Below are 11,414 nucleotides of genomic sequence, written 5' to 3'. Positions count from 1 at the left end.
CGTGTTGAGTCCGTAGACGGAGCTAGACGAAGCCCAGACTATAGCAGGCTGTGGATTCGCGGATTTGCAGATCTCGAGGAGATTAACGAATCCGGCGATGTTGCTGTGAACATAAGAGCTAGGGTTTTCCATTGCGTACCGTACACCAGCTTGAGCTGCTAGATGCATAACGTGAGTGAAGGAGACGATCTTGAACAGCTTACGTAGCAATTCGACGTCGTTTATATCTCCTTCGACGATGAAGATACTGCTTCTCTCTAGCAAAGCTTGTCTCGCTCGTTTCAGGGATGGATCGTAGTAGTCGTTGAAGTTGTCTAGACCGATTACGCCGTCTCCTCGGCGTTTCAATGCGGCGGAGACGTGCGTGCCGACGAAACCGGCTGCTCCGGTTACTAGAACTGTGATTCCGTTGGTTGTTGAGGTTCGGATACGAGCAGAGGATCGGATACGTTTTTCCCAAGCGGGTCCTCCGTAGGTGTAGGTACGGAGTGAGCGGCGAGATGGATCGGAGGAGGAGGAAGGGGAAGGGTTGACGGAAGGAGGAGATCGGAGGAAGAGTAGAGAGATGAGACAGAGGAGGAAGAAGGAGAAAAATGCAAACTTTGTGAGATAAGATTGGAATCTGAGACGATGCAAGTATGAAGATTTCTCCATCTTGAATTTGCCTGGGCTTGAAGGTATCATCTCGTCTAGACGCGACATTTTTTTTTTTATCTCCTCTTCTTCTTCTTCTTCTCCTTCTTCTTCTTCTTCTTTTTAATGGCAGCTTCTTCTTAGAATCTTCAGGTTTCTTGGAGGGGGATTAAATTAAATGGAAGGTTTCTTTATTATGACTCCAAAATGAGAAACACGAATATTATCTTTTTTATTATATTTATTATATTCGAGGATCAAAGTTTGTGTGTGTGATAAAAAAAAAGAGGGACACTGTTGTAAAATTTTTAAATTAGAACATGGGGATTGAAGATTTTAGAGATTCAAATCAAGGGAGAAGAAGAAGAAGAAGAGAGTCAAAAAACAAGTATTTTGATCTGTTTGACTTGAATTTAAATAAATAAAAAATGAATAGAAAAGATGGAGATTTCTGTTAATAATTGATAAGTTTTTTGACTGTAAAAAGTTGTTTGAATCTTCTAAAGAGACTTGAAATTTCTTTTGATTGGTGAATAAAAATACTCCAATATTTTCGGGAAGCCTCTGATCCCAAAAGGTTTTTGAATTTGAACCAAAAGTTTTCAACTTTTTGGTTAATAGGTTTGTTTTGCGGGGATAGTTGTTAAATAAGCAAAATGGACTCTAAATTTGAACAGAAGGTAGGTTGTTAGATGACCCTAAATCCTATGTTTATTCGTTTTCCCTGAATGGTGGTGTAAGAGATATTTTGGGCTCTTCAAACTTTGGTTTTAGTGCTTTCCTCTATAAAAAACACGATACTCTAAATTACTATACATTTCCAAGAAACCAATTCTCTAAATATGGCTCTTTTGTACAAAGCCATTAGGTGTGTGTAGGGTTAAAAATCATGGTTTAGTAGTGAGTTATAAACCAACTTTTTTTAAAATGGCTAAACAATAAAAGGTTGTTGGAATCACAAGATGTTTTTTTCTTTTTATTATTAGAAAAGGAACAAGTGAATCAAAGGGCTATAATGGCACTCAAGGACCCCATGTGAGGATTTTGATTACATAAGACAAGAACATGTCCTCTTTTTCTCCTTTATGAATTGGCATAACATGTCCCCGTGCCTTTGTCCCTCTTTCAGATGTATCTACTCCAAGATCTACTCTCTTGTCTCTTTCTCATTGCTGTTAAAATTCCAAGACAATACAATACTATACTATACCATTTAGCTCCCTCTTCTTGATTGTAAGGCTATGTGATTCGTCTGTGATAACGATTTGAATGTGTTAGAGATGTGGTTCTCGAGCGTTGCGTATTTTGTATGCGATTGTCCAAACGTGTAAAAAGGCAATAACACATTTACCATACAGAATCAGAACAGAGTTGATATCAAAACGGGCTAGGAGCCGAGGACAGAATTGGCTTGGTCAGCCCATCAAAACAACACTAAATACAAGTGTATATAAAGAGCAAAAACTGATTCAATGATTGCATCTCACTCGGTTCCAGTACACACACAAACAATACTCTCGGTTTCTAATAAATGTTACAGAGGCAAGAAACATGAAAAACAGATAAGTAAGCATTGGATCGAAAAAGTAAAGACAGTGGTGTTTAGATTGTTTAGTGCTTTGTGATTCTTTCAAGGACTTGGAAGTAGTCAGGGAAAGTTTTTCTTGTGCAACCAGGATCTTTGATGGTGACCGGAACATCAGCACAAGCTGCAAGAGAGAATGCCATTGCCATTCTGTGATCATCATATGTATCAATCTCCGCTGGTTTCAGCTTTTTTGGTGGAGTTATCACACAATAATCTGAACCTTCTTCCACTGTAGCTCCCAGCTGAACACAACAAGAGCAAAATTTGATGCACCGATTTACTTAGAACGAGCATTACAAACCGAGAAACGAGGTGGAAATCTTACCTTTCTAAGCTCTGTGCAAATGGCAATCATCCTTTCTGTCTCCTTTACTCTCCAGCTAGCCACTATATTGACCAAATATAATGAACTATTAAGTGACCATGAATATTGAGAAACACTAATCTAAAGAGGGTTTTTTCTTACTTACCATCTCTAATGGTTGTTGGACCATCGGCAAAGAGAGCAACGACGGCAAGAGTCATGGCTACATCAGGCATTTTGTTCATGTTGACATCAATAGCGCTCAAGTGTCTCATTCCAAAAGCATCTCTAGGTGGTCCTGTCACAGTCACACTGTTCTCTGTCCAGGACACTTTACATCCCATTTTCTCAAGAACCTCTGCGAATTTCACATCTCCCTTGAGACATCACAAAAATTTGAGTTTAGATTCTTCAAAATAAGTTCACACAACTTGACATAGCCTTAGAGAGACAAAAGTTTGAGCTGATCGAAATTGCATTATAAAATTAGTATCATCATGATGATTCAGAGTAGAGATATTACCTGCAAGCTGGTCGTTCCACAACCCTTAACAGTGACAGTCTCACCAGTAATGGCAGCACCAGCCAAGAAATAACTAGCACTAGAAGCATCACCTTCTACGTAAGCATTACCCGGAGACCTGAATCATTTCACCATTTTAGTCATTATATTGTCAATCTAAGGTTTGTGATTTCAGAAAAGGAAGAAAAGAATAACTCTTACTTGTATTTTTGCCCGCCCTTGACAAAGAAACGATCCCAGCTATCACTATGCTCGGCACTAACCCCGAAACGTTCCATCAACTTCAGTGTCATTTCAACATATGGAACAGAAATCAATTTATCGACTATCTCAATCTCGACGTCTCCAAGAGCTAAGGGAGCTGCCATGAGCAGAGCGGTCAAGTACTGACTACTAATTGATCCCGAAAGCTTCACCTGCAAATGCAATATATGTCCGAGGTTTCAATCAAGAAATCATACAAGCAAAAAGGTAATTGAGAAAGAAAAGTAATCTTTACTAGATAAATCATTTCCACACCAAAACCAATTCCTTTGCTTTTAGGATCTATCCGCTAACAACAAACTAATAAATGGAATTTTGACAAGCTAAGCCTAGGATGAAAACACATTGCTGCAAGTGTTCATAAAATAAGTGTCGAGATTCAAAATCACACATGCCATTTGCAAGATCTCACCTTTCCCCCAGGAAGGCCACCATTAGCGTTGACACGAACAGGAGGGCAGTTAGTTCCAAGAGTACATTCAACATCAGCACCAAGCTGCTTAAGACCAACAACCAAATCTCCTATAGGTCTTTCTCTCATCCGAGGCACCCCATCAAGCACATAACTGGGATAAACAAATCAAAAAGATAAATGTATCAGCACAAAGCTCCATTCTATAAAAATCAAAAACTCACTCAGAAGCATCAACTCCTATAATCTACCTTGCATTGCCACCTGCAGCAGTAACTGCAGCGGTAAGTGGACGCATAGCAGTTCCTGCATTTCCGAGGTAAAGTTCGATATCACTCTTTGCATCTACGGAAGCTGGGAATATCCCACCACATCCTTCAACTACGGAACGATTGTTCTCACTGTCAGTTTCCACAGTAAGCCCTAGTTTCTTCAACGCATCAAGCATGTAATTGATGTCATCACTGTTCAACAAGTTGTCCACTACAGTAGTTCCCTAAAACATGACAGCCAAAATGGTAAAGTACCTATCTTTCATTCTCAAGCTAAGAAAAAACGAGAGAAATCCGAGAGATATGTATACCTCAGAGAGAGCGGCGAGAAGCAGAATCCGATTTGATAGAGACTTGGAGCCAGGTAGCTTAATCAGACCCGAGATTTCTCTAATGGGCTGAAGCACAATCTCCGACGCCTTCTCAGCCGTGGAAACAGAAGCCATAACCTTAACAGGACGGATCCTAGAACCCCCGTTTAGCATCATCATCCCAGTCTTCTTCAAACCCAAGGACGAAATCCGATAAGCACGAGGCTGCTGTTGCGTCTTCAACGAGACTGATAAGGGCGATTTGTGTTGATTGGATTTTGAAAGATTGGAGATAATGAATGGGTTTTGCACACCATTGCAGATTCTGCTAGCTTGTGCCATTGGAGAAAACTTGTTGTTAGAAAGATTTGATCTTTCTCAACTCTGCCTTGGTCTAATTACGCAGAAATTTCTTGGTCTAAATCTCTGATTACAGAAAATGAAATTTATAAACTTGTGTTTACTTTGGCGGCTTTACACTTTTTGGGGAGGGTTTGGGGGGGAGTTGGTAAGAGGAGAAGGCATCCATCAAAATCTTTCACCAACCCAACTCTTACGACTCTGGTCTGGTTTGAGAGCGTTTATCACACCCAATTATAACATGACACGTGTTAGTTAGGTGTTCACGTCAACAAGTCGAGAAAGCAAGTGGTGGTGAGAGAGAGGCTCTTTTGTTCTTTGGTAGGTGAGAGAAAGATGTTATTTTTAATTGGGCCTTCAGAAAGTTAATGGGCTTTTCTAACAAAAACCCATGAAAATTGGTTGGTTGACAATAACGACTTCTTCCTTTTTTTTAGTTGTGAATATTTGGAATTGATAAATGATAAGTTAATTAGGAAATTATGTTATGTGAATTAGGAAAATTTTGAGAACCAAAATGGAAATACATTTTTTTTGCGAAAAGGAAAAATTCAACCATAAAAAGTAAAACAAAGTACAGAATATATCGAAATAAATCAATACAAACTTATGTTAAATACAAGAAAACATAAAGCATATTTTGAAATTTCTTTATTTGGCTGTACGAAGATATGAGATACTCTGTTTAGATAAGCGACTTAGCTGCATCAACCATAGCTTCAACGGTGATACCAAACTCTTTATAAAGCTTCCCTGCTGGTGCACTTGCTCCAAACGTATCAATTCCAATAGATTTCCCTTTCCTTCCAACAATCTTTCCCCATCCAAAAGTTGATCCAGCTTCGATACTTACTCTAGCTGATACATCAGATGGCAAAACACTTTCTTTGTATGCATATGATTGCTCGTCGAATAGCTCCCAACACACAAACGAAACCACTCTCACTGTTTTGCCTTCTTTCCTTAACTCCTATGCAGCTTGAGCGGCAATCTCTAGCTCTGATCCGGTTCCAATCAAGATCACATCGGACTTGTTACCGGTTGAGTTGTCAGAAACGGTGTATCCACCTTTCTCGACGCTTTCAATTGATGTTCCTGGAAGCTGAGGCAGCTTTTGTCTAGATAAGGCTAAGACAGAAGGTGTCTTACGTTTTGTGACAGCGATTTTGTATGCACCGGCTGTTTCGTTCCCATCAGCTGGACGGAACATCATGATGTTAGGCATGGCACGGAAACTGGATAAGTGTTCGATTGGTTGGTGGGTTGGTCCATCTTCTCCAAGACCGATGGAGTCATGTGTCATAACGTATATAACACCAGCTTCAGATAAAGCTGAGATTCTCATTGCAGCTCTCATGTAGTCAGTGAACAAAAAAAAAGTTGCACAGTAATGGATGAAACCGGGGCTGTGAAGGGCAATGCCATTGCAGATAGCTCCCATTCTATGTTCCCTCACACCAAACCTAAGGTTTCTTTCTTCAGGTGTATCTTTTTGGAAGTTTCCAAATGCTTTAAGCAATGGTATTGGAAGATGCAAGGTCAGCACTCCCACCAAGGAAACCAGGCATAACTTTGGCAAGTGCGTTAAGACATTGCTGAGACAGGTTTCTGGTGGCATCACCTGGAGATTCTGGTGTATATGTCTGAAAGATACAAATAAAGTTGCATTGAGTAAACAATGCAAGAATACCAATTACAAGTTACAAGTTATACTTATTGGAAGTGCCTTCTCCTAACCGGTAGGCAATTCACCCGAGATAATAGATGTCAACTCTGCAGCTTCCTCTGGGTATTTCTTCTCATAAGCTGCAAACTTGGCAGTCCAATCAGATTCAAGAGCAGCCCCTTCTCTCGTGTGATGGCTCCAATGGCTAGAAAACGTAACAATTATAGTAATTTACCAAAGCAGAAACAGAAACAGAAGTGTGGTTATACTTACCTTTTGACATCCTCAGGTACTTGGAACGGCTCATATGGCCATCTAAGGTTATTTCTGGTACCCTAAACTTCTTCTTCCCCAAGCGCAGCTCCATGGAGACTGTATGAGTTTGCTTTGTTGGGAGAACCATAACCAATTGTAGTAGTAACCTAAACCATACCACAAAACAGAACATTAAAGGCCTTGAAGATCAATCAAACATTGCTTAATGAGTTCATAATGGCTAACCAAAATTGTAATGATACCTTAATCAAAGTGGGCTTGTCTTTTATAGCCTTAGCTTCCCTAATGGCAGCACAGATCTCATCATAACCATTGTTTCCATTCTTTACCCAAATAACATGCCATCCAAGAGCTTCAAAACGTTTGTCCACGCTCTCGGTAAAAGCAATATCTGTGTCTCCATCAATGGAAATGTGATTGTCGTCATAGAAAGCAATGAGCTTTCCAAGCCCCCAGTGGCCAGCCAAAGAGCAAACTTCATTTGAAATCCCTTCCATCTGACAACCATCTCCAAGAATCGAATAACTAACCCAAAATAGCAACATATAGATATCAAAACTCAAAACCAGAGAAAGATAACAAATTAAGCAAAAAAAAGATTCAAAAATCTTACGTGTAGTGGTCAACAATCTCATTGTCAGGTTTGTTGAATCTCAGCAAGAGCTAAACCAACAGCATTTGCAATACCTTGCCCAAGAGGACCTACATGTATGCAAAAGCAAACAATGCAAATTGCAACGATTGAAGGAGAAGAGAAGCTTCTTTAATCGCCATGAAACCGTAACAAACTAACCAGTAGTGACTTCAACACCAGGAGTCTCGAAGTTCTCCGGGTGACCAGGAGTCTTACTTCCCCATTGACGGAAGCTCTTCAAATCTTCTTCCTAATAAACAATTCCAACACTATTTACATCAATCCTAACTTATGTCTCTGATTCTGACGAAATTGATAATCAGAGGAAGAGATGACAAAACAAACCCTAACGCTGTCGTAGCCAGCAAGGTGAAGCAAAGCGTAGTGCAACATGCATCCATGTCCAGCAGAGAGAACGAAGCGATCACGGTTAAACCAGTAAGGGTTCTTGGGGTTATATTTCATGAATTCATCGTACAATATATGAGACATTGGAGCACAACCCATAGGAAGACCTGGATGACCTGATTTGGCCTTCTCAACCGCATCGATCGCCAGAATCCTGATCGTATTCACCGATTTATCAACCAGAGACGAATCAGTGGTAGTCTCGATCGCCTCTACGGCTGCTGCACGAACGAGCGCTGGGCGGAGAGAGTGACTGCTTGTGGAGACACTGCGTCGCACGGTTGCGATGGTGCGTGGGCAAGTGGCTTTGAGACCAGAGAAAGATGGTACGGAGACACGGTTTTCAGAGCCATTCTGAGAGATAGTTCAGGTTAGGAGAGCTTGAGAGAGTGCTAGAGAAGACGTAGAAGCCATTGATGCTCTCTGTTTGGATTCAGAAAGGACACAGTCTTGACGGCCGTGATCCTCTACGGCTTTAACAATTTATCAAACCTTGTATTTTTTTTTGTTTAATTTTCAACTAATCATTGAATTTTACGCTAATTACTAATTTTAGACCCTATATAAATAGTGAAGTGAACATTATGGAGATCGAGCGTTTGTTCACATCAAGAAGACATGAACATGATATTCTCAATGTAACCTGGAAAACACAAGATATCACGATCTTGCTTCCCAATTCCATGGACACTTCTAAACCCATCATCGGCGATCCCTTCGACTTGTGCACTTCTGCAACTCTCTTGGATCACATCGCAATAGAAAACAGAAAAAGGCTTAGATGATTCTAACCGGTGCGAGACCAACATGACTTCTCCGGTATGAATCTCTCCCGGACAAGATGGTCTCTTCTCCCTAAGTAAAGCTTCCCACTCACAAGGCACAGCGCAAGCCATGTTATTCCACAACTCCTCTTTCTCTTGAATCCACACACGCATCTCATTATACAAGTAATCACACTTTATTCCTCCTAAGTTCTCCTTGGTGATTTATAAAGTTCCAACATTTGATATCGTCTTTCGGTGGTGCGTTAATAAACATCATTCTCTCGAATCTAAGATCGAATCTAGCTATCTTCTTGCTATCTCCAACTCCGTAGTATATAGAACCATTGATGCAAATTCCGCCTTGTACATCTGTGTAAGGCTCTCCAGGGGAGTTCTCGACCCTTCTCCAAGATCTGGGTTGAGATCGAGATCCCAGTAATGTTAAAACGAGATGTTCTTGTTTTATGTCTGTTCTACCGCGTTTGTGCCCATCATACATCATCACACACAACACTTTGTATTCATCTTCCACCGGATCGTACCCGAGACGTGCGTGCGCGACTCTTCCGTTGGCTCTGAGTCTCTGACACGGGGCAGTGTCATCAACTGTCGCGTGGTGGGATTACAAATAGCGATTGATGAGCTACGTGTGCAACACACCAGCCCGTTCACGGGGGGATATGTGATGTAGTAGGGCCCGTAGGAGGCATCACATCTGTTGTTGTACTTGTAGCCGAGATCCGAGATCGTCATGTCGTGTCTGGCCACAACCGTGGAGGATTTGTCGTCGTGTTCAGGGGATGAGAAGATGAAAAGCTTCCCGGAATCCAAGTCTTCAAAGGTTACAAGGAGACGAGGCCGAGTCCTTGATCGGATAAGAAAGGCGTCGGCGAAATCTTTACTATGGATGGTAGAGAGCCACAGCTTCGACACGGATCGGAACCTCATGACAGATTTAGCCGGAAGCCTCGATAGTATCTGGAAGGTGAGCTTAAGGGGAAAGGTTGTCGTGGAGTTTCCTGCACGGTCTAGGTTAAGTGATGTACACGGTTGTGAATCTTGCATTGCGGCGTGGTAGTGATTGCCCTAGAAACATAAAATCCCATTCCCATAGATATATATATATATATATATATATATATATATATATATAACACAAGGCATATTTTACTTATTTCTTAAATAGAAAATGGAAGTTTCAGTGCCGGGTCGGTCTTCCTTTTTTTTTTCTTAGTTCCACATTTTATTTATTTATTTTGTCTATGGAAATTGCCAAATTGGAAAGTGTTACTGTGCTATACATGCATGCATGAACTTTTTTTGTATACGCAAATATTTTTGGTCCGCTTATTTCTTGTATTCGTTAATTTTATTATCAATCAAAGTATGTATATATACCTCTAAATGTTACTAATTATCGTTTTCAATAGTATTAGCAATCGTCATTAAATAACATAATTGTGTATTATTTATTACGTACTATCGTTGTATCACTATATATGTTGATGAGAGAAAATAATTTGAAAGATATTCAAAATTTAACATATTGAGGATAAGTTAAAGGGAATTACTCTTTAATTATTTTCCATAAAATTTTTCACAATTAAAAAATATACTTTTTTAATACTGAAAAAATACATTTTCCTAATAATACCTCACACACACACACAGGACACAGCAATCAATTAGACTACGAATTAGATAAAAGACTAGTTGAGAGTTAAGAGCACGTACGGACGATGCCTGACAGCCTCAGACGATAGAAGTTCAACATCGATCTTCTCTCTTTTGGTATGTAATGGCCACTTGATGAGACATTGAAGAAGGACGAGGGAACAAAAATTTATACAAAAATGCGTGCATATGTTTTATTTTATAGTATGCTCTTTAGTGGTAAAAGATCTCAGTTTTTGTCTAGAAATCCATATGCTTATATATATACAGACTTTATAAGTGGTGCACACAATAAAGTAAAATAAAAAGACATTAGTATCTCGTTTCTCGTCGTATGTATATAGTCATATCCCTTGCAAAATACACAAGTTTGAATGCTGTAGTTGTTAACGGCGGGAACAAATTTTAATCGTCACAGCAACATGAATGAATGAGAGAAATTCAGCTTTATGCAGGATATTAAAGTAGATGGACCAAAGACAAAAATTGTCAACTACTAAGGGCTATATGTTAAATTCTTGGTGTATTGATTGCACTTACGAATCCCTTGTATATATATCAGCTTAGAGAAAATGGAACAGTTAATATTGTAACTACCATTCATTTACCCATCTAGCTAGCCATCAAACGGCTATATGCATAACTTTTATTACATGGAGAGAAATGGATTTACGCTAGCATTGAAATTTTTGGTTGATGTTGAAAATTTTACCTATTTAAATGAATCAGTTATTATTTTGACCAACTCAATTCCCACATTTACCCATCTAGCCCATGAAACGGCTATGCTTAAATTTACATACATGAAATGAATTTATGTTGGGTCCCATTTATGTTCATATATACACGGCATTGAATTATTATTATTATTACTAATTACTAATTATATTGAAAATATAGCCATTTTAACGTGTACGGTGATTTTCTTGCCAGCTAACGTTCGCGATGTTTCTTCACAAAGAAAAAAAAAACGTTCACATTGTTTTTATTTATTTATTGTTCAAAATATATGAATTTGTAATCATTGCATACATGGTTGCCTTCAGCCTCGGCTTCATTGTATTCATTCATGTTGCTGTGACGATTAAATTTTGTTCCCGCCGTTAACAACTACAACATTCAAACTTGTGTATTTGCAAGGGATATGACTATATATACATACGAGAAACAAGATACTACTAATTAATGTCTTTTTATTTTATTTTATTTTATTGTGTGCACTACTTATAAAGTCTGTATAAAAAGCATATGGATTTCTAGAAAAAAATGAAAATATAGCATACATCATTTTAGAAAAAAAAAAAAAAAAAAAAAAAAAAAAA

General features: G+C 39.2%; 2 protein-coding genes and 1 pseudogene across 2 annotated transcripts; all 3 read right to left on the bottom strand.

Moving 5' to 3' along the window:
• On the bottom strand, positions 1-1,267 carry LOC104699455 (UDP-glucuronate 4-epimerase 4-like; the record flags this gene model as incomplete). Its single annotated transcript, XM_010414756.2, has 1 exon — positions 1-1,267. A coding segment is annotated over exon 1 (702 nt), but the record flags the coding sequence as incomplete, so codon positions are not given.
• LOC104793490 (3-phosphoshikimate 1-carboxyvinyltransferase, chloroplastic) lies at positions 2,064-4,855 on the bottom strand. The gene is made up of 8 exons (XM_010519843.2): positions 4,308-4,855; positions 3,976-4,220; positions 3,725-3,878; positions 3,250-3,464; positions 3,049-3,166; positions 2,692-2,902; positions 2,547-2,608; positions 2,064-2,463 (listed from the first exon to the last, which is right to left on the bottom strand). Exons 1-8 carry the CDS (start codon positions 4,647-4,649, stop codon positions 2,245-2,247), a joined length of 1,566 nt encoding a protein of 521 aa, XP_010518145.1. The 5' UTR covers positions 4,650-4,855; the 3' UTR covers positions 2,064-2,244.
• Positions 5,353-8,065, bottom strand: LOC104793489 (annotated as a pseudogene).

The sequence above is a fragment of the Camelina sativa genome, chromosome 6 (assembly GCF_000633955.1).
Source record: "Camelina sativa cultivar DH55 chromosome 6, Cs, whole genome shotgun sequence".
In the NCBI taxonomy this organism is placed as follows: domain Eukaryota; kingdom Viridiplantae; phylum Streptophyta; class Magnoliopsida; order Brassicales; family Brassicaceae; genus Camelina; species Camelina sativa.
This window is presented reverse-complemented; position numbering and strand designations above follow the sequence as displayed.